This window comes from Armigeres subalbatus, unplaced genomic scaffold (genome assembly GCF_024139115.2).
Source record: "Armigeres subalbatus isolate Guangzhou_Male unplaced genomic scaffold, GZ_Asu_2 Contig1577, whole genome shotgun sequence".
In the NCBI taxonomy this organism is placed as follows: domain Eukaryota; kingdom Metazoa; phylum Arthropoda; class Insecta; order Diptera; family Culicidae; genus Armigeres; species Armigeres subalbatus.
In genome coordinates this window covers 2989-27099 of record NW_026942369.1, presented here as the reverse complement: position 1 = coordinate 27099, position 24111 = coordinate 2989, and the positions used below count along the sequence as shown (strand labels likewise).

At 41.9% G+C, this 24111-nt stretch overlaps 1 protein-coding gene and 1 long non-coding RNA gene across 3 annotated transcripts; one reads left to right on the top strand and one right to left on the bottom strand.

The window, feature by feature from the left end:
- Window positions 1–1937: 1937 nt before the first annotated feature.
- Window positions 1938–3003, top strand: LOC134203014 (uncharacterized). The gene is made up of 3 exons (XR_009977402.1): window positions 1938–2206; window positions 2270–2457; window positions 2648–3003. It is a non-coding gene; the product is annotated as an uncharacterized LOC134203014 (long non-coding RNA).
- A 9589-nt stretch (window positions 3004–12592) lies between these two features.
- LOC134203015 (uncharacterized) lies at window positions 12593–18905 on the bottom strand. 2 transcript variants are annotated; one of them, XM_062678004.1, is made up of 4 exons: window positions 18620–18905; window positions 17028–17190; window positions 15756–16844; window positions 12593–12822 (listed from the first exon to the last, which is right to left on the bottom strand). In XM_062678004.1, exons 3-4 carry the CDS (start codon window positions 16756–16758, stop codon window positions 12767–12769), a joined length of 1059 nt encoding a protein of 352 aa, XP_062533988.1. In that variant the 5' UTR covers window positions 16759–16844; window positions 17028–17190; window positions 18620–18905; the 3' UTR covers window positions 12593–12766. The 2 variants fall into 2 exon arrangements, 1 of the variants encoding a protein (XP_062533988.1); XR_009977403.1 differs by lacking the exon at window positions 15756–16844.
- Between the last annotated feature and the right edge of the window lie 5206 nt (window positions 18906–24111).

The following is a 24111-nucleotide window of genomic DNA, read 5'->3' as shown; positions in this document are numbered from 1 at the left end:
AAGCTACTGGTAATGGACTAAATAGGTCCTCAGAGATTATTATAATTAATAATTATGATCGATGTCGTATTCTTTCACTACAAGCTTGTTTTAAAAGTTGGATCTTGAGCTTATTTCATCGAGTTTGTCAGAATGTCCCCCATTTGTACAGTAACAGCTTCCGAAAGACGTTCAAGTTCAGAGGTAACACTAGTACTGGATAACTCCAATCTACAAAGTGAAACGGAAAAAACGGTAGGCTGTCTGTTTCAATATGATTATTTGGAGGTGAAATGAAGCTAGATGACTAATCAGGGATCGTTAAAAAACGCAGAGGGATGGTGGATCTCAATTCAAAATGATTAAAATTTGTGGATATTTTTTTTACAACCGGAAAAAATGGAAAGTAGTCACTGTTTTCAGTCAGAGGACTGTTTTGGCACTCAATCCAGATCTTTGAGCAGCCATATGAATTTCCTCTTTCTCTGCATTTATGTACCCTGACCTTTTCTTTGCCCTTCACAGTTTGCCCTTATAGTTTAATTCCATTAATTTCACCATGCTCCGGCTAACCTGGCTTCGGCTCAAGCTTCGAATGATCATTGATCTGAAAAAGAAATAGTCAATAGGCGGCAAAATATGAAAAAATATGAATAATAGTTAAAATGGGTTGTCATTAGGTTTCAAAACAAAGTCAATTTTTTGACGTTCTAGTGGTTCAGCTAATCCCGGATCAATCTACGAAGGTTGCTAGGATGATAAATACTATAAAATCCGTACACAGCGGATGTCAAAATGAATTACCATAGTTGACCCGTTGCTATAATAAAAAGCTGGATATTGTCAGATTTTCTGGATATGATACACTGCGCGGTGTTTGTAGTGTTCCCAAATGGGTATTGTCAGATTTTCTGGATATGATACACTGCGCGGTGTTTGTTAGTGTTCCCAAATGGGTACTTGCACAAAACTTCACGCGGCGAATGACTGTCGAAAGTAGAGTCCTACAAGAAGAGTAACGTCATGTGCCACGTTTGACAGGTCTCCTGCTCGTTTGGAACGCGCATTTGTATGGAACTGACAGACGATTCTGTTCCAATTCTGATGGGCCAAACACAATTGATACGTTTGCGTGCGTTTTAACAGTTTTCCCATGGAAAAAATCAGAAGGGTTATGTACAAGACACAACCGCCCAACGTAAACTACGTAAGGCAGTTTTGTTCATTGAGGATTGTAGTGCCATCATGCATGAATATTTTTAACAAATTCATTCGATTACTTATGTCTCTGGTTTCGAACAAAACTAGCGTATCTTAAGATATGAAAATTGTTGGATACGATTTATTCCTAAGTGGTAATGATGCTTCTCTTGGATCCGAATTGCCTACATTTGGGTTTTGAAGCATTTGATGATTTCATCATATTTAATATTTCAATAGAAGAAGCCCTAGGGGAGCATCCTCTTTTCCGTTTGCAACATTTATTACATATTAAGAAACATTCTAATCATACGCATATCTTGTTTTTCGTGCATCACTACACAGCAAAAAGAAATGTAATATGCATCAACGTAATTAAGGCGATGTACCTAAATTCAGATGTAAAGCCGAATTTCGTATGTACAATAACATTGTTTTGGATGCCATATTACATCGCTTGAAAATTACACCAAAACAGATTTACGATTTTTCTCTACGTTGTATATGTGTGATATTCACATATCAAAACATTGAAAATCACATCGAAATGAATGCAACCCAGTCATTCGGATTTCCTTGTGCGATATTACACCAAATTTGTGTAATATCGCATTAAATGATAATGCTATTTTAAATCTCGCAACACTGGTCAAACTGATTTCGCCGCTTTCGCAAACCGGTTAGCCAAAAGATATTTTAGTTACTAGATATAGATTGTCGCTGTCGTCGCTGTCCGGAACATCTTTTGCTGGCGAGGATAGGGGAGCTAAATGTCAAAGAAGGAAAATCCATACGATTTGACAGGTATGTACCACACATGTTTCGGACAGCAGAACAAAGGGAACCGAAGCGACAATCTTTATCTTGTAACTAAAATATCTTTTGGTTAGCCATTTTGATTTTGTTGTTTGCAATTTGCATGCTGAGCATTTTTTAAGTTTCAAATATTAATATATCTACGTACCTATTTAATTATTATATTTAAACTATTTATTGTGAAACGCCTCTGGATATTTAGTTTCATCTGGTGAGTGGGAAAACATTAAATTTGCTGACAATAATAATCTAAATTAATAATAAAACATTCTAGATTTGAAGTCTGGCCTGGAACATTCATTGGAAAGTTGGAAAAGAATTTAGCGATTTGTCCTGAAAACGGCTAGTTGATACCCAGGAAGTGTCTGAAATCCTCGATTAAAGAGACGAGGTGGAATTCAGTTAGTGCACTATGAGTAGCGCTCTAATGGAAGGAGAGTGTTCTCCAGTAAGTGTGAGCAGGTATGTAAGTAGGTATATATTTATTTCTCAGCACATGAATTTAGTAAACAGAAATGTATTTTTGATAAAATAATACCGCCAACATTACATATTGATCCTCTGTCTGGGATCAATAATAATATGGTAATATCTCTACTAGTGCTTTTCCCTGCTAACTGTTTATTGATGTGTGTTTGTTTCCCTATTCCAGAGCCAGACTGCGAAGCATGAAAAGAGGAACCCAAAGTGACATGCAGCAACGAAGACAACCACCACGACTGGTGACCGGATTCGCACTGGAACACTTTTCCGGCGATATGGATACTTAGATGCATGGTTCAGCGTCGATACACCAATGCCTGCGGGCATATTGTAGAACTCCTCTTGTGCAATGTTCCTCAGGTTTCCCAAAATGCAAAATGTCCCCAGATCCAATTCCGCCGCGTGCAGCCGCCAGCCTACATCCGGATCTCTGTTGATTATCCGGTGATATGATCGACGTAAAATATTCGTATTCAATCACAAGCAGCAGGTAAGAAATACATGGTATTCCCTCTTGTAGTTGAATTTTGATTCCTTCCGAAATCATTTATTCTCAATCAGATCACTGCATTATTGGACATGAATGCTCAACAAATTTAGCAAATTATCTATTCTATATAGGGTAAGGCACCCATGTATCGCCCTGACCTCAGTTTTCGCTCACATATTTTAACACTTCCATTTTTTTCGCAAACTATACTGCCGTGAATCGCATATTTGTCCCATATGAATAGGAAACCCAGCAAAGTTGGGACAGATATGCGATTCACGGCAGTATAGTTGTTGACAACACTTAAATTCAAGTATTTCATAATTGTACTGGAATACTTAAAATTAAACTATTTTAAACAACTAGTTTTCGAGTTTTTAATCACCGATCATGCCATAAGCAAATAAATAATATCCAACGGTGTTCAAAAAATCCAAACGAAACTATTATCCGTTTCGGTGTACTTGTATCCATTTAATGTTATAAATGATATAATTTTATGCCTCTCGGTATTGTTCATTATAAATTGAGGGCAAGCTCTATAATAATTGGTATTTTGATAACTTGTCTTTCGCTTAATTATTTGATGTGGGTACGGGTATCTTATATATCGTAGATAGTCAAATTTATTTATTTTCATATCGAATTTGTACCATTACGCTGGGATATGCATACTCTGAAGTAGTGCGTAATGGTGTAAATCCGATCATATCACCATAGGCTCGTTTCAACTCTGAAGCCGACAATATGATGTCCAGAAAACCCCAAAGTGCATGGGGACTGTCCCTACTTCGGTAGGGTAGCGCGTTGGCTGCTTCAGCAGTAGAGCGAGTGTTCTGCTTGTGCCGAGGTAGGAGTGTCGTAGCGGGTAACCGCTATTAACACCTCGAGGCATGGCAGAAGTTTGAGTGTGGACTGCACATGCTGAGGCAGTAGTGTCGTAGCGTAGTATCGATGATTGGTCCCTACATACCACTTATGACACCTCGAGGCGTGCCAGTGGAGTGTTAGGGTGAGCACCCAAATAAGACTCACATTGGGCGAGTTACATTTGGAGAAGCTGCTACGGCGGCAGGGTGGTAGTGGGTTGAATTCACACACTCACAGTAAAGGCACAACTGGTGCAAGGGGAGTGTCCCTACTTCGGTAGGTAGTACGTGGTCTGCTTCGACAGAAGAGTGAATGATCGGCTTGTTCTGAGGAAGGAGTGTCGTAGCGGGTAACTGCTATCGTCACCCCGAGGCATGGCTGAAGTTTGTGTATAGACTACACATGCTGAGGTAGGAGTGTCTTAACGTAGTATCGGTTGGCCAAGGCAGTTACCGTTATTGACTCCTCGAGGCATGGCAGTGGAGTGTTAGAGTGAGCATCCAGGTATGTCACAAATGGTGTGAGTCCTTCCTTTTTCTTCTTATTGGCACTACATCCCCCACTGGGACATTGCCGCCTCGCTGCTTAGCATTAATTCAGCATTTCCACAGTTATTAACCGCGGGATTTCCAAGCCAAGTTACCATTTTTGCATTCGTATATCATGAGGCTAACACGATGATACTTTTATGCCCAGGGAAGTCGAGACATAATCTGATAAAGTAACGTATGTGTCAAATTACAACGTGCTTGTTTTCCATTTTTCTGATAAAGAGCTTGATAAGTACTACTCGATAACACCATTTTTAGAAAATGGCGTATACGCCAGTTTTTCAGATTACGGAAGATTAAGTACAGCTTATCCCCCAGAAATAGTGCTGGAAAGCTGTGGGGAAATTAGGGTTGGTGCGATCGAATTTAGATCAGAGGATTACAAAACTTAATTCGGTACCTATGGTATCATAATATCACAGTCAAACAGACGTTTCAAATTCAGTTGTTTGTGAGTTCCACATCCAGAGGCGCGAATCGTATACCTTCGTGTTAGACATTTCACATCAGCGCCTTCTGTTGAGTTTGTAGTACTAAACTGCCGTCATACGCATATCTGTCCCATGTTTGCTGGGATTTCCTGTACATGGGACAATCATGCGTAGAACGGCAGTAAACTTCAGGGAAATTGTCTATACGTCTGTTTATCTGTGATAATATGTTCCAGTTCTTCATTAAATTCTGTAGGCCTGCACATGTAACTCAAAATCTATCGGCCTTTATAAATATTTAACAAGGTACATACATACTGAAATCGATTTATTAACATAATGGGATTTGCCCTCAACAAACGTTGCCTTCTATATTAATCTTTTAGTAATCCCGAATGGAATCTTATTGGGATTCTGAATGGGATTCTTTTGGGATTATGGATGAAATTCATTTAAGATTTCGATTAGAATCCTTTTGAGACTTCGAATGCAATCCTTTTGAGATTCCGAATGGAATCATTTTAAGATCCGACAGGAATCCTTTTGAGATCCTTCTGATATTCTGAAGGGGCCTTCCTTAGCGTGGAGATAAAATGCGCGACTACAAACCAAAGCCATACTGAAGGTGGCTGGTTTAGATTCGGTCTAGGAAACTTTCGGGTTGGAAATTGTCTTGATTTCCCTGGGCCTAAAAGTATCACCGTGTTGGCCTCATGATATACAAATGCAAAAATGGTAATTTGGCTCAGAAACCACGCAGATAATAACTGTGGAAGTGCTTTATGAACACTGCAATGTCCAAATACAAATAAGAAGAAGAAGAAGATATTCTGAAAAGGACACGGCAAGGAAATTCTTTTAGGATCGAATGGAATTCTTTTGAAATTACGAATAGACTTCTTCTAATATCCAAAATCCTTCTGGTATTCCGAATAAAATCGAATAAAAACATCTTGAGATACGCTCAAAGCGCACAAGTCCTGGTGTTAAGTGGAACACTGAAAAGACCTGACACGCAGGTCCAATAAGCCGGCTGTAAAACCAAAAATTTCGAACGACTTCCGATCCCGAATTTCTGTTGCTATCGGACTCTGGTGACAACGACGATGTTGCTCATTGTTTGAGATCCAGTTGTGAGGCCACCAGGCCCGAATTATATACCGCAGGCATCTGTTGATGAACACTTGCAGCCGTTGAGTGTTCTCTACTGATAAACACCATGTTTCGCTAGCGTATAACGGCACAAATTTCACGTTAGAGTATAAAATTCGTACTTTGGTGCGTTCACTTATCTGCCTGTTTTTCCAGATATTTCTTAAACTCGCAGAGGCAGCCCTTGCTTTCTTGATCCGTGCGCCTATGTCGATCTTGGTACCGACGTCTGATGCTATTTGGCTACCAAGATATTGGAAGCTTTCAACATTCTCCACTGATTAATGCCCGGCTATTGCGAAACTGGAAGTGGTCACCGTGTTTACATCCAACGATTTGGTTTTAAAATTAATTGCATATTATTCGCCAACTCGGCCGTACGAAAAATCTTTTTTTGTTAAATATCTTGGCTGTTCATATATGCACAGCACTTGTTTCGAAATGGACAAAGTGATGTGAGATTTGTGAAAAAGAATCCACGTGTCTTGGAGGGACTTGACTGTTGATATACTATAGTAAAGCACATGTAAAGATTGGACAAATCAAGCATCCGAAAGATATTCAATTTGCAAAAAAGAGCTAACGGTGGAGGTGGAGGTTGGTACGCGGATTCTGATGGCTTTTTCGCAAACGGGACCTTTAAGTGGTCTTGTTGTGTAGGGGTTATCAAGCCTATCTAGAAAGTAGGAGGTTGAGGGTTCGTGTCCCTCCAAGACACGTGGATTCTTTTTCGCAAATTAGCCCAGATATTTAACAAAAAAAAGATTTGGTTTTGTTCACGTTGATGACTAAACTGCCGTGAATCGCATATCTGTCCAATCTTTGCTGGGTTTCCTATGCATATGGGACAGCTATGCGATTCACCGCAGTAAACCTGCCAAAGAGGAGCGCTCGGCAAGGTCGTTGAGCTTACTCTGCTTATCAGAATGCCGTTGAGCGAGGAAGGTAACGTCATCAGCAAATTTGAAGTCGTTTAGGTGCTCCACGGGCTGCAGGGACTATGTCCAAGGGCTTGACGATCCCTCCCCAGGCCATCTGCGAGTTGTGGGGCTTGCCTAGGATGTGGTGGGGTTTGACAGTGGGCCTTGTTAAACCTCTATAAAAAGCTGCATGTATCCGCAAGTAGGCCCCATCAAAGCGACCGTGTGCCGCTCAAAGCGCACAAGCCCAAGTCCTGGTGTTAGGTGGGACGCTAAACAGCCCTGACACGACGGCCCTCCGACGAGACAGGAGGTTTGCGCAGGCCCAATAAGCCGCCTGGAAAACCAAGAGATAATGCGACTCGATATCATCGGCAAAGACCTAGGCTACGAATACAGGATCACGATTGGAAGCTTGGAACATAGAACTGCAAGTCGCTAGGTTTCGCAGGTTGCGACAGGATGATCTACGATGAATTACATACCCGCAACTTCGACGTCATGGCGCTGCAGGAGATTTGCTGGACAGGACAGAAAGTGTGGAAAAGCGAGCATCGAGCGGCTACCTTCTACCAAAGCTGTGGCACCACCAACGAACTGGGAACCGGCTTCATAGTGCTGGGTAAGATGCGCCATCGTGTGATTGGGTGGCAGCCAATCAACGCAAGGATGTGCAAGCTGAGGATTAAAGGCCGTTTCTTCAACTATAGCATCATCAACGTGCACTGCCCACACGAAGGGAGACCCGACGACGAGAAAGAAGCGTTCTACGCACAGCTGGAGCAGACATACGATGGATGCCCACTGCGGGACGTCAAAATCGTCATCGGTGACATGAACGCACAGGTAGGAAGGGAGGAAATGTATAGACCGGTCATCGGACCGGATAGTCTGCACACCGTATCGAATGACAACGGCCAACGATGCATAAACTTCGCAGCCTCCCGCGGAATGGTAGTCCGAAGCACCTTCTTTTCCCGCAAAAATATCCACAAGGCCACATGGAGATAACCTAACCAAGAAACGGAAAACCAAATCGACCACGTTCTAAACGACGGTAAACTCTTCTCCGACATCACGAACGTCCGCACTTACCGCAGTGCGAATATTGCATCCGACCACTACCTCGTTGCAGTATGCCTACGCTCAAAACTCTCGACGGTGCACAACACGCGCCGAAGTCGGACGCCGCGGCTTAACATTGGGCGGCTACAAGACGGTAGAGTAGCCCAAGAATACGCGCAGCAGCTGGAAGTGGCAATCCCAACGGAAGAGCAGCTAGGCGCAACGTCTCTTGAAGATGGCTGGAGAGATATTCGATCCGCCATTGGTAGCACCACATCCGCTGCACTTGGCACGGTGCCCCCGGATCAGAGAAACGACTGATATGACGGCGAATGTGAGCAGTTAGTAGAAGAGAAGAATGCAGCATGGGCGAGATTGCTGCAACACCGCACGAGGGCGAACGAGGCACGATATAAACGGGCGCGGAACAGACAAAACTCGATTTTCCGGAGGAAAAAGCGCCAGCAGGAAGATCTAGACCGTGAAGAGACGGAGCAACTGTACCGCGCTAATAACACACGAAAGTTCTATGAGAAGTTGAACCGTTCACGTAAGGACCACGTGCCACAGCCTGATATGTGTAAGGACATAAACGGGAACCTTCTTAAGAACGAGCGTGAGGTGATCCAAAGGTGGCGGCAGCACTACGAAGAACACCTGAATGGCGATGTGGCAGACGAAGATGGCGGTATATGGTGATGGACCTGGGAGAACGCGCGCAGAACATAATTCTACCGGCTCCGGGTCTCCAGGAAATCCAGGAGGAGATTGGCCGGCTGAAAAACAACAAAGCCCCTGTGGTATTTAAACACGGTGGTGAGGCACTGGCTAGAGCGCTGCACTGGGTCATTACCAAGATTTGGCAGGAGGTAGTTTTACCGCAGGAGTGGATGGAAGGTGTCGTGTGTCCCATCTACAAAAAGGGCGATAAGCTGGATTGTAGCAACTACCGCGCAATCACATTGCTGAACGCCGCCTACAAAGGTACTCTCCCACATTTTATGCCGTCGACTAGCACCAATTGCAAGGGAGTTCGTGGGGCAGTACCAGGCGGGTTTTATGGGCGAACGCTCCACCACGGACCAGGTGTTCGCCATTCGCCAAGTACTGCAGAGATGCCGCGAATACAACGTGCCCACACATCATCTATTCATCGACTTCAAAGCCGCATATGATACAATCGATCGGGACCAGCTATGGCAGCTAATGCACGAACACGGATTTCCGGATAAACTGACACGGTTGATCAAGGCGACGATGGATCGGGTGATGTGCGTAGTTCGAGTTTCAGTGGCATTCTCGAGTCCCTTCGAAACACGCAGAGGGTTACGGCAAGGTGATGGTCTTTCGTGTCTGCTTTTCAACATCGCTTTGGAAGGGGTAATACGAAGAGCAGGGATTAACACGAGTGGTACAATTTTCAATAAGTTCGTCCAGCAATTTGGCATCGCCGACGACATAGATATTATGGCACGTAACTTTGAGAAGATGGAGTAAGCCAACATCAGACTGAAGAGGGAAGCCAAGCGGGTCGGACTAGTCATCAACACGTCGAAGACGAAGTACATGATAGGAAGAGGTTCAAGAGAAGACAATGTGAGCCACCCACCGCGAGTTGGCATCGGTGGTGACGAAATCGAGGTGGTAGAAGAATTTGTGTACTTGGGCTCACTGGTGACTGCCGAAAACGATGCCAGCAGAGAAATTCGGAGACGCATACTGCCGTAATCTGGAAAAGTGACGTAACCGCCATTTTACAACATGCATGTTCTTCATTTTTCTGTTAAAGAGCTCGATAAGTAGTTCTCGTTAAGACCATTTTTGGAAAATGGCGTATACGTCACTTTTTCAGATTACGGCAGCATAGTGGCTGGAAATCGTACGTACTTGGGACTCCTTCTACCTTCTACCTCCTTCCTAATTCCTCCTTCCTAATTCCTCCTTCCTTCCTCCTCCTTCCTAATTTCTTCTTCCTTCTTCTTTCTTTGTTATTCCTTCTTCCTTCTTTCCTACCTTCTTCTTCCTTTCTCCTTCCTTCTTTCTTCGTCCTTCTTCCTTCACTTCTTACTCCCCACTGCTGATCCGGCCTAATGATCCAGCATTCACCAGCTACGACCCGGATAGGGTCGGACAAGACGCCATTGTGCAGCACTCTACACGAGAAGGCCTCGTACTGTGCCTCGATGCGGCCAATGATTTTCTCAGGAACCCCCTTGCGTCTCTGGGCGCCCCACATATTCTCGTGATTGAGACGATCGAAAGCTTTTTCGTAGTCAATGAATACCAAGTAAAAGGACTCTTGGAATTCGTTGACCTGCTCCAGAATTATACGGAGCGTGACAATATGGCAACATTAATCACGACGTCCAAGGTTCGCAACCAGGTTACATTTTTTTAAACAAACTGAAAATATTCCATAAGATAGCCGTATGAAATGCATTTCATTAGAGAATCGTATGAAAATCAATACATTTTCTTTTTCTTTCTTTCAAATTTCAAAAGAGAATCTTATGGTTCGAGTTGTCGGATCCGATCTTCGCATTAAATTCGCCCATCCCTATCCACCGGGATGGGGCTGCCATCTTAGGTATAGCTTCCGGGGAATAGCATTTCATACTGAGAAGCTGGATGCCCGAACAGACGCTGTTGGAGCCGCACCACTTTGGTGAACAGACGCTCGATCAGTCGGGTCAAATTTGTTTAAATTCCTACCCAACACCAGGACTAGGCTGGTGCGCTTTGAGCGGCACACGGTCGCTTTGATAGGGCCTGCTTGGGGACACATGCAGCTTTTTATAGAAGTTCAACAGAGCCCACTGTCGAACCCCACCACATCCTAGGCAGATCCCACAGGACGCACCCTCTCACTCTAGCTGATGTCAGAAGGACAACAGTGCCCAGGCTACACTTCCACCTAAGTACGCAACCTTTAGCTGGCGGTAAATTGTCATCAGAAGACCCGTGGAAGCGTGGACAGGACAGAAAGTGTAAAAAAGCGAGCATGGAGTCTCTAAATTCTAAACACAAAACCAGACCTGATGGACGATGCTCGTCGAGGACTAACGCGCACTTTGAGTTTTCGAAAGGCAAGTGTTGCGTACCATCTATGGTGCAGGTGGCGGACGATCGTTGAGGAGGCGAATGAACCACGAGGTGCATCAGCTGTTGGGAGAACCATCCATCGTTCGTACCCCGAAAATCGGACGACGGGACGTCAAAATTGTCATCGGCGGCATGAACGCTCAGGTTGGGAGGAAGAAAATGTACAGAAGAGCTGTGTTCGGACCGGACAGTCTGCATACCGTATCCAATTAAAACGGCCAACGATGCGTAAGCTTTGCAGCCTCCCACGGAATAGTAGTCCGAAGCACTTTCTTCCCCGTAAGAATATCCACAACACGTGGAGATCACCCAATCAATAAATAGAAAACCAAATCGACCGCGTTCTAATTCTTCTACGAAATCACGAACGTCCGCACCTACCGCATCGCGAATATTGAATCCGACCACTACCTCGTTGCAGTATGCTTGCGTTCAAAACTTTCGACGGTGCACAACACGCGTCGAAGCTGAACGCCGCGGCTAAACATTGGACCACTACAAGACAGTAGACTAACCTAAGACTACGCGCAGCAACTGGAAGTGGCACTTCCAACTGAAGAGCAGCTTAGCGCAGCTTCTCTTGAAGATGGGTAGATATTCGATCCGCCATTGGCAGTACCACAACCGCTACACTTGGCACGGTGCCCCGGATAAGAGAAACGACTGATATGACGGCGAATATGAGCAGTTAGTGGAAGAGACGAATACATCATGGGCAAGATTGCTGAAACACCGCAAGAGAGCGAACGAGGCATGATATAAACGGGCGTGGAATAGACAAAACTCGATTTTTCGATTCACTGAAAACAATCGAAACGCTCGATCCAATAGTCATTTGCAAACGATTAGCTTCAAAACTCCAGAATGATTCCCTTCGGAATACTTCCCTGCTAAATCTTCGAACAATTTCCTCAAATGATTCCTTTCAAAATACCCGAGCGATTTAAGTCTAAATCCCCGAACGATTCCCTTAGGAATCTTAAAATATTTCCCTTTAGAATCCCCAAACCGATTCATTCTGAATCCCCAAATGATTCCCCTCCGAATCCCTAAACTATACCTTTCTTTTATGTACTGCCAAGAACTAGCGCGAAACAGTCCAACCAGGTGGAAAGACAAAGCGAAGAATGCGAGACGTATGGGAACCGTGAATACGAGACAAGGAATAGAGCGATCTGATACGTTTGGAGGTTCCGAATCAACTGACTCGTCTCGTTTATTGCAATCAGTTTTAAGCCCATCGGCTGTTCCGATCGCTCGAATGAGCGATGACTTCGAATGACGTTTATGTGTATTCGATTACTTCAAATGACGATAGGGGTGTTCAAGTTATTCACAACAGTTCTTCCCCTTTACAAAGTTTTACTTATAATCAGAACTTGAAGTTAATCTAATAAAAATCAAAACATTTCGATATCAAATTCATACTTTGAAAACAAATAATTCACAATAAATCCGAAAACTTAATTGTAATAATAATCATCACTACGATTCACTTTTTTCGGCCGCTTGGACCTTCTGGGCTTTCTAAGATCACTCATCGATTCACGACGCTTCCGCTTTCTACCTCCCTTCGGAGCCTGCTCCAATTCTTCTTCGCCATTGGGCGGCTCAACTACAGGTGTTCCTAAGCCTTCGTCTATCGTCGTGTCATGGTGCTTCTTTCTGGTGATCCAAACATTAGGCCCTCGCCACGAATCGTTCCCCTTACAGACTCTGATCTGCGTCCTGTGCGCCATTGTTTCCGCGCTTCCAACGCATATCTGAAAGACATTGTAAGAAAACTTTTTAATGAATGTTGCCTTTATCCATCTCGCTTGGTTATGTGGGTTGTTATTTTTATACCACACTTCATCCCCCGCCATCAGATTGTCAATAGCGTCTTCCGATATTTTCGGAATATATCCGCTCTGCCTTTCTACTTTGACATCATCATCTGTATGAAAACCTTCCATATGTCTCTTATAGTTATTTCTGGGATCAATTAAATCCAAAATAGTTTTCGGTTTATATGAAAATATCCTTTCACTTGGGAAATGTCCCTCTGTAGTCAAGTTATTGTTTCTAAAATTGAATAAAAATAGATTTATCTGGTCTTCCAAGTCTAACTCCAAAATGTCTGGGTCCAATAAAAATTTCTTGAGCACTTCTTTTACCGTTCTTACCAACCTCTCCGCTTGTCCGTTACTGGACGGATTATATGGAGGGCTTTTCATAATTTTTATCCCTTGCTTCTCTAGAAAGTTTACAAAATTCCAGGAGTTGAAAGGAGGACCATTGTCCGAAACCAAAACGTCTGGTAACCCAAATCGTGCAAAAAACGCAACCAATTTTTTTAAAACTCTGCTACAATCCGTACCATATTTCATCCACTCGACCTCAATCCACTTGGAAAAACTATCTACGATCAACAGAAAAGTACTGTGCTTATAGAAGAAAAAGTCTATGTGTATCCTACTAAAAGGTCTCGTAGTCGGCGTCCATTTGGATAAATCTTTTGACTTGTTAACTATTGCCATACTATTACATGAGTAACACTCTGTTACATATCTTTCAATATCGGAATTAATGCCGAACCAAAAAACTGTTTTTCTTGCTAATTGTTTCATTTTAATTATACCCGAGTGATTAGCATGTAGCGTTTTTAAAATTTGCTTTTGGAAAATTGATGGTATTACTACTCTATCCATGAAGATAAGACAATCGTCAATCAATTCCAAGTCCAACTGGTTAGAAAAAACATTTGTAAATTGTTTCTCCACTCTTTCGGGCCAGCCATTGAGCATGTAGTTTATTAATTTTCGTAAAAACTCATCTTTTTTGGTTGCTTCAGCTATTAGTTTTGAATCTATGGGTATTTCTTTACTAAAGTTAATACTTTTGATGGCTGCAGCATCCAGTTCCTCAGGAACAACCTGCTGTAATGGAAATCTGGAGCAAAAATCTGCATTCCCTAATTTATGTGAGGGTCTATACACAATGTCGAATTCATATATTGATAAATCTAACACAAATCTCTGTAGTCTTGTTACATAAATTGAATGTTTTCCTTCCTTACCGAAAATTCCCACCAATGGCTTGTGATCAGTATACACTGTAAACGGCTGTCCATAAAGATACTTATGGAATTTTTTAATGGTGCACACTAAAGCCAACGCCTCCAAATGAAGAATAGGATACTTTCTTTGTGCCGAATTCAGAGAGAAAGATGTAAAGCTAATCGGTTTCTCCAGCTCCTCTACAACATGGGCTATTAGGCCGCCTAAACCATAACTTGAAGCGTCTGAGATTACCACTAATGGTTTCGCCGGATCATAGAACTCTAAAAAGTCCGTCTTTACCAATAAATTTTTGCTCTCTGTAAACGCTTTTTGACAATTGTCATCCCAAACATATTTCACGTTATTTTTCAGCAAGTTATACAATGGATACAAAGTGGTAGATAAATTTGGAATAAATTTATGGTAGTAGTTTAACAAACCTAAGTAGGATTTCAATTCTGACTCATTTTTAGAGGCATTAGCCTTCTCTATTGTAGAAATTTTGTCAGGGCACGGCCTGAGCCCTTTACCGCTAATAATGTGTCCTAAATGAATAAGCTCTCTCACAAAGAATTTGCACTTCTCAAAATTAACTTTTATGTTAGCATTAGCTAAACGCTCTAACACTAGTAAAAGTTTGCTTTTTGCATTCTTCAACGGTTTTTCCGGCTATCAATACATCATCCAAGTAGCATGTAACCTTTTCAATCCCTTCTAGTACTTTTATCCATGACTTGCTGAAAATTGAGGCGCTTGATGATGCTCCTTGAGGTAATCTGTTGTATTTGTATAGTCCTTTCATTGTATTAATAACCACAAATTTTTTTGACCTTTCCGTTAATTCTAACTGCGTATATGCACCCTCAAGGTCTAGTGCACAAAAAAACTTACAATCAGCTAGATTTGCAAAAATATCCTGTGAGGTAGGTAAAGGGTATGTGTTAGGAACAATGGCTTTGTTAATTGAAACTTTGCAGTCAATAACTAAGCGTATTTCATTATTCTTTTTCATTACTATAATAATTGGTGAAGCCCATTCACTGGTATCTACCGGTGTTATTACTTTTTCTTTTTCCAATTTGTCCAAATATGTAGCAACTTTATCCTTAAGTCTGTAAGGCACATCATATGCTTTCTTAAATATAGGGTTTCGTTTTTCATTACAAGTTCTGCCTTAAAACCCCTTATAGGCGTTGAGAAATTTTTCTCGAATACATTCCTAAATTTATTTTCAGTTCGACAACTGTTGCTTCATTTGACTCATCCTTTATACTATGAATTTTCAAGCCATTTTGTAAAAAAGTGTCTCCAATTCGGATAAAACTTGTCCAACCAAGTTCGACCTAATAGCGGATAAAAATCATTGTCGCAATCAAGAACCAATAACTGCATAAGCGACTCTTTACCATTAAATTTTACTGAAACCATTGCCTCCCCCGCAATTTTTAATTTTGTTCCATTCACAACCATCAATGGTTCGCTATATTTGTGTAAAGGATTACTAAACTTCGATAAATACCGTCCTTTGCTTATGACGGACACAGACGCTCCACAGTCGACTTCCATTTTTAGGGATTTCCCCTCAATCTCTACTTGAACTAAGCAAGGATTGTTTATTTTATTAATAGACGCCACCATCATGCATTGCAAATTACCTGTGTCGCTATCATCATCCTCTTCATCGTCTCTGGTCTGCATCCTTTCTAGCAACTCTGAAATGTGCCTGTCTGCCGATGGCCCCGGTTTAAAAGAATCGACTATGTTCACCGCATCCCGATGCAAATTTTTTAATTTGAAACACTTCTTCCGGATATGGCCTTTGACACCGCAGTAGTTACAAATCATCTGGGAATAGTCTGGTCGTACCCACTGTCGACGTCCATTTTGTGTACGATAATTGACTGCTTCGTTTCCGCGTCCAACTCGATTTGTCTGCTGCCATCTTTCCGCAGGTCTAAACCCTAAACGGCTTCTTACCGGTCCCCTGTTGTTAGTGTTGCCCTCGTTGTTCCCAATGCCCTGATATTTTCGAGATAAATCATAAACTTGAGACAATCTTGCCGCCGCTACTCCACGTTGTTCATAGGATCTTGAATTCACTGCAGCTATCATTCCCGGATGTCCTATATTTGATTGATCTGCCGTACCTGCGTTAACTCGAGCTACTTCCCATGTGGCAATAATCTTCTCCGCATTTGCCAAAGTTAAAGCTTCTTCCCCTAGAAGTCGTTGTCTAAGGTGTTTGTCTCTAATACCCGCTATCAACCGATCCAGAATAGCAACCCCCTTAAAGTTGTCAAAGCCGCAAAATTCAGCTTGAAGCTTTAAATTCAAAATGAAATCTTCCGTGCTTTCGTCTGGGTTTTGTACTCTGGTACTAAATTTGTACCTTTGTACCAAATCAGGGTCCGTCTTATCCAGGCGGTTTTTGAGCTTTGACACAATATCGTCCAATGAAGCTTCTTCAAAATTGCCTGTCGGAAAGAGCAGTTTGATCTCGGCAAATATCACCGGACCACTCATGGTGATGAAAAATGCCATTTTATCTTCTTCTTTTACATTGTTCACCCGGAAAAGGTACTTTAACCGGGTAAACCAGTCATTAAAGGATGTTCCCTTGCGGTAGGGTTCCAACGAATACGCTACACTGGCACTCATTATACGGTAGATAATAAAAAAATGCAAACCCTAATAAATAAATAATAATCACGAAAAGGAAATCCAATTGTCGAAACTTTTCCCGACTAATTAACAAGTATTCCAACAATGGTTAAACAAAACAATCAATCAGATTATAATAGGTTCAATTCATAAAATGTCGTCGCAAAGAAACAAAATAGATATGAAAAGTCGCATTAAAATCACACAATACAAATCGGATCTTTTTCTTTTTCAACAATAAGTATAAAACAAAAGGAAAAACTCACCCTTCCGGTTCAAAACCACCTCTGGAGTCGTCCGAATCCGAACTTCGCTCGCAATCGAGGACAATAGAAGGATTCACCTTCACCCGCCTTCTCCGATGTTTTGATCCCGTTGGATAGTGTATGGGAATTCCCAGAACGTCGACAATTCGCTCGCTGAATACTCCTTTATTTTAATTTGAAAGAAAAGAACTGGTTTTATTTTTTTTTATTCACTAAATATCAAGGTCAGTTATCTAAAACTTTTATTCAAGCTGTAAACAAAAGAAAATATTGTTTTGGACTACCCTATTCTTCGCCCTGTACAATGGCGAAAAGGCCTTTTTATTTCTATTCAGAAACCGACGCCACAACACCGCAATGGCAAAACCACACACTTAAACAGAGCTTCTGACTTCGGTAACTTATTTTACAGATCCGTTCTGTAATTTTAAGATTTACCGTTGTTCCGGTAATTTTTCGTTTGTTGACATCGATTTCTACTGAACTTCGGTGATTGGCATTCTCCCCTCTTCGAGCTGTCATAAATTTTACCGAAAAATAATGTAAATTGACAATTTACAGAAGTTTCGGTAATTAACTCGTTAAATTACTGATCGTTCGGTAACGTTTGACGTAACATCCAACATGACATCTTCCTTTTTTTGCGCAGCTTTGCAGCTCGATGACTGGAAATGTAGAGTTTTCATGTTTTTTTTTCTCGATTTCCACATTGCGTACGAAGGTAAGTGTAATATAGTTGATAAAAATAGTAAGTACCATTACGCTCTTATAGCACATCATTCCCCTACAGTTCAATTCAACAAGTTTACTCATTCGTTGCTGATCTTCGACGCTTTTTCGGCGACCTGATGACCACCGGCATGGCGCTTCCTATATTGTGTATTCCAATGGACGGACGGAATTATACGGTTTCCTTCAGCATTCGTACTAGTAACTTGCAAGAACCAAATGCTCTATATGTCGGCGGCCTCAAATTGCAACGGAAGATGTGTTTACGGTTTAGATTGACCCCTTTTTTAATTGAATGCAGATGCATTCCATATCGTGCAAATAAAATTATTCATTCGATATCCAACAGTGTTTTTTTCGCCTCTCTGCCATAAATCAAAAAACTGAAAATTAATTTCCTGCCACGTGTTTAGTAATTTACAGTTTTTCGGTAACGTACTACCGAAAAGTCAGCAGAGACAATTTACCGAAATGTCGGTAAATTTGACATCTGTGCTGTTCGCAACATTTTACCGTCCGATCTGTAATTTTTTTGTTTACCGAACTCATTACCGAACGTTCAGCTGTTGAGAATTCGGTAAATGAATTACCGACTTCGGTAATTTATTCTAAGTGTGCACGTTATAAATGTGTTTTCTCACTATTTTTCAACTTCTTTCGTTGCACTTTAGCGGTACTTACGGTTTTTTTTTTTTTGGAAATGATGAATAGTTTCGGAATTCAATTTTTCCGCTTACCGTATGAAGCAAAGTCGATAAAGAAATTACACAATGTGGTTTTATGCTGATGACTGTTGCTGTACTCCGGTTCTTGTTTTCACCTCCTACCCTGGTTTAACTTCACCTTACACGCGTTGAACTTACTTAATCCACGTCGCCACTTTTATGTACTGCCAAGAACTAGCGCGAAACAGTCCAACCAGGTGGAAAGACAAAGCGAAGAATGCGAGACGTATGGGAACCGTGAATACGAGACAAGGAATAGAGCGATCTGATACGTTTGGAGGTTCCGAATCAACTGACTCGTCTCGTTTATTGCAATCAGTTTTAAGCCCATCGGCTGTTCCGATCGCTCGAATGAGCGATGACTTCGAATGACGTTTATGTGTATTCGATTACTTCAAATGACGATAGGGGTGTTCAAGTTATTCACAACACTTTCGAAATCCGCTATCGATTCCTTTCAAAATTCTAAACTATCCCCTTCGGAATCCCTGAACGATACCATCCTAAACTTAAAACAATTCGCTTCAAAATTTTATAAATTTAGGATTTCCTTTCAGAATCCTCGAACAATTCCATTCTAAACCCCCGAACGATTCCATTCAAAATCTCGAATGGTTCGATATACCAGAATCCTCGAACGATTCTCTTATAAATCCCTAAACGATTTCCTTCGCAATCCACGAATAATGCCTTTCGAACTTATCGAACGATTCGCTTCGTAATTCCAGAACGATTTTCTTTGGAATCTTGGAACGGTTCGTCTAGAAATGCCAGAACAATTCCTTTCAAAATATTCAATTGACTTCCCCAAAAATTTCCTTCGGAGTTTCAGAGCGGTTCCCTCGTGAATCCCCGAACGATTTCATTCAGACTTTGCAAACGATTAGCTTCAAAACTCCAGAACGAAACCCTTTGGAATACCCGAACAATTCCCTGCTAAATATTCGAACAGTTTCCTTTTATGATTCCTTTCAGGATCCTCGAACAATTCCTTTTGAAATCACCGAGCGATTTCATTCATTCTCTGAATCAAAATATTTCCCTTTATAATCCCCAAACAAATCCATTCTGAATCCAAAAAACGATTCACTTCGGAATCTCTAAACTATACCTTTTGGAATCTGCTATCGATTTCCTTGAAAATCCAAAACTATTCCCTTCGGAATCCCCGAACGATTCCATCCTAAATCCTCAAACGATTCCCTTCAAGCTTCCCGGACAACTCGCTTCGGAATTTTAGAAATTTTAGAATTCCGGGATCCTCGAACAATTTAATTCTAAACCCCTGAATGCGTCCCTTCGGAATTCCGGATGGTTTGCTTGAAAATACCAGAATGATTCCTTTCGAATCCTCGAACAATTCTCCTCTAAATCGGATTGGCAATCCTACGCCTTTGCTCGCAAGGCTACTGAAGACTCCGAATTCCAGAATGATTCCCTTCGGAATCCCGAACGATTTCTTTCGTAATTTTCAAACGATTCCTTTTGTAATCCTTGAATGATTCCTTTCATCCTCCATCCTAAACACCCCAAAACTCCCCTTCGGGATCTATTAACGATTTCCTCCTAAATATCCGACCGATTCTCTTCGGACTTCTCGAACTATTCGCTTCGAAACTCCTTCGGAATTCTTAAATGAATTCTTCAGATCATTCCATTCCATTTTAATCCCCGAACAATTCCCTTCGGAATCCTCGAACGATTCACTTCAAAATGCCTGAACGTTATTATTGGAATCCTTGAAGGATCCCTTTCTCAATCCTCTAACGATCAGCTACGGGCTCCATGAACGAATTCCTCCTAAATGGCCGAACGATTCCCTTTGGACTTCTCAAACGCTTCGCTTCGAAATTCCCTTCGGAGTCCCGAACAATTCGCTACGAAATGCCAGAAACCATTTAAGAATTCTCGAAGAATTCTATACTCTTAAAGTTAAGATCGATTCACTTCAAAAATCCAAACGATTATTTTCTAATTCCCCGAACGAATCCCTTCGGTATCCGCGATCGATTCGTTCGAAATACCCGAACGATTCCTTTGTAAATCTTTGAACAATGTCCTTTGGAATCCTTAAACGATTATTTTTTAAATCCCACTCCCTTCTGTATCCCCGAACGATTCCATTCTAAAACCCTAAACGATCCCTTAAGAATTCCAAACGGTTCCTTTTGAAATACCAGAAGGATTTTTTTTTACTACTTAACTTTTTAAATGTTCACAGCAAAAAATATATTAATATGCCATGACGCAACTTCTCAAGACGTACCCAATAATTCTATGTAAAAATAGATTTTACGTATTTTTACGTCGGATTGATGGATTTGTACATCGCTCAACGTAAAATCTAGTTATTAAAAATATTTTTATGCCTACGTTTAACAAGCATTAAATTACCTCTTTTCTTATGCATTTATTACATTCGAAAAACTGCACAGCGTTAAAGTTTAAAACAAACAAAATATTACATTGAAATGTGATAATATTGCGCTAATTATATGTAACATTACATAACCGAATCAGAACTGTCATCTCAGGCAGGTTATCGCCTGAGGTTTTCATTTCAATTGATTGCATTTCGTTGTGAGTGACATTCTTTGGAAGAAAAAAATAGTTCGTGGTGGCAGAAAGTATTGGGAATTACTGTACGTCATGCAGGCATCTCAAATATACTCGATTGACTACACTCGATTTCCGTGCGGAACCAGAAGGTATCCGGAACAAAGGAATCCTGCAGGTAAGATCATTTCCTTTGCACGAATGATTCAAAACATTTTCAAAGTGTTTTCCTTTTTTTGTTGCAGAACAACCTGGTGGAATATTTGCTATTTGTCCAATTAGGGGATCAATAATCATGATGCGGGAGACGCATTGACGGGCCTGGGGCGCCAGAAATAACCGAAATGTAAACGGACCCAATGGAGGGCAGAAAGAAAGAGGAGACAAAATAGATAATCGATCACCAATGTCAACCAGAATCAATTTGAGAAGACAGGTAACACTCTCAAGGCATGGTTTTTAGAACTGATCAGGAAAGTTTTCCTAGTTACACTTGTTTTTTCATGCTACTTTTGTTTTTTTGCTGATGAATGATCCTGTAGAATCCTAGCTGAAGGAAAAATTGTTTTTACTTAACCCGTTTCGGTCAGACTTATTAATCAAAATTGAAATAACCCGTGTGGGCTCATTTTTCGTCCGATTGCCATGAAATTTTCAGGAAAGGAGCGTCATCATGTCTATCTTTTGGTACACTACTTTATTTGACCATGTTGCCAATCCGGGCGGATTTTTTAAGGGGGGGTCCTGGGTCAGGTGCAGTCGAAGGCGGGTAATTTTTTTAAACAATTGATAAATGAACGAAAGTGCCCGGAATGTTGATGCAAACGTGGTCAATTATCATTGACCAGCATAAGAAGTTAGTATTGATACAATTTGATTACCAGGACATGGTTCCGGATGTTCCAAGAACCTGATTCTCCAGGGTAGTGGACTCTTTTCAAGTGGTGTAAATACCAGTCTTGCGACATATCATACTTCATGATTTTGAAAGACAAGCACAATACATGATTTTTTGAGAGATTTTGGACACATTGGCCACGTCCGGAAGTGTTCCCGGGAGCCTGGTTCCTCCAGGGAAGGGGACAAATTTCGATTAGCACCGAAACCCATCTTGCGACATATCAAACTCCATGATTTTGAAAGATAAGCTCAGTAGATGAGAATTTCGGACATTTTGAATACATTGGCCACGTTCAAAAGTGTTCCCGGAAACCCAATACCTTCCAGGAAGTGGATAAATTTAGATGAGCATCGAAACCCATCTTGAGACATATCAACCTTCATGATTTTGAAATACAAGCATCCAAAGGAATCCATCTAGAAGTTCTCCTATAAATTCCTGCGGAAGTTCCTCCAGAAATTCCTGAGGAAGTTTCTTCACACATTCTTGTGGAAGTTTCTTTCAGAAGTTCCTCCGGAAGTTCCTTAAATAATTCCTTCTGAAGATCCTCAAGGAATTCCTCCAGAAGTTTCTCTAGACATTGTTCAGAAAGTTCCTCTACAGATTCCTCTGGAAGTTTCAGCAAAAATTCCTCCGGAAGTTCTTCCAGGAAGTCCGCCAGAAGTTCCTCCAGGAATCCCTCTAGAAGTTCCTCTAGGAGTTCCTCCAGAAATTTGTGAGGAAGCTCCTTCGAAATTCCTGCCGAAGTTCCTCTAGAAATTTCTCCAGAAGGTCCTCCAGAAATTCCTGCGGACGTTTCTTCAGAAAATCCTGCGGAAATTCCCCCAGAAATTTCTTCAGAAGTTCCTCCGGAAGTTCTTCAGGAATTTGTCCGAAAATTCCTTCCGGAATTCTTCCAGAAGTTCCTCCAGAAATTCCTCCAGGAATCCCTCTAGAAGTTCCCCTAAAAATTCCTTCGGAAGTTCCTCCAGTAATTCCTTCGGAAGTTCCTCAAGGAATTCCTTCGGAAGTTCCTCCAGGAATTCCTTCGGAAGTTCTTCCAGGAATTCCTGCGGAAGTTCCTCCAGGAATTCCTGCGGAAGTTCCTCCAGGAATTCCTGCGGAAGTTCCTCCAGGAATTCCTGCGGAAGTTCCTCCAGGAATTCCTGCGGGAGTTCCTCCAGGAATTCCTGCGGAAGTTCCTCCAGGAATTCCTGCGGAAGTTCCTCCAGGAATTCCTGCAGAAGTTCCCCCAGGAATTCCTGCGGAACTTCCTCCAGGAATTTCTGCGGAACTTCCTCCAGGAATTGCTTCGGAAGTTCCTCCAGGAATTCCTTCGGAAGTTTTTCTAGGAATTCCTTTGGAAGTTCCTCCAGGAATTCCTTCGGAAGTTTTTCCAGGAATTCCTTCGAAAGTTCCTCAAGGAATTCCTTCGGAAGTTCCTCCAGGAATTCCTTCGGAAGTTCCTCCAGGAATTCCTTCGGAAGTTTCTCCAGGAATTTCTTCGGAAGTTCCTCCAGGAATTCCTTCGAAAGTTCCTCCAGGAATTCTTTCGGAAGTTCCTCCAGGAATTCCTTTGGAAGTTCCTCCAGGAATTCCTTCGGAAGTTCCTCCAGGAATTCCTTCGGAAGTTCCTCCAGGAATTCCTGCGGAAGTTCCTCCAGGAATTCCTGCAGAAGTTTCCCCAGGAATTCCTGCAGAAGTTCCCCCAGAAATTCCTGGGGGAACTTCTGCAGGAATTTCTGCGGAACTTCCTCCAGGAATTGCTTCGGAAGTTCCTCCAGGAATTCCTTCGGAAGTTCCTCCAGGAATTCCTTCGGAAGTTCCTCCAGGAATTCCTTCGGAAGTTTTTCTAGGAATTGCTTCGGAAGTTCCTCCAGGAATTCCTTCGGAAGTTCCTCCAGGAATTCCTTCGGAAGTTCCTCCAGGAATTCCTTCGGAAGTTCCTCCAGGAATTCCTTCGGAAGTTCCTCCAGGAATTCCTTCGGAAGTTCCTCCAGGAATTCCTTCGGAAGTTCCTCCAGGAATTCCTTCGGAAGTTTTTCCAGGAATTCCTTCGGAAGTTCCTCAAGGAATTCCTTCGGAAGTGCCTCAAGGAATTCCTTCGGAAGTTCCTCCAGGAATTCCTTCGGAAGTTCCTCCAGGAATTCCTTCGGAAGTTCCTCCAGGAATTCCTTCGGAGGTTCCTCCAGGG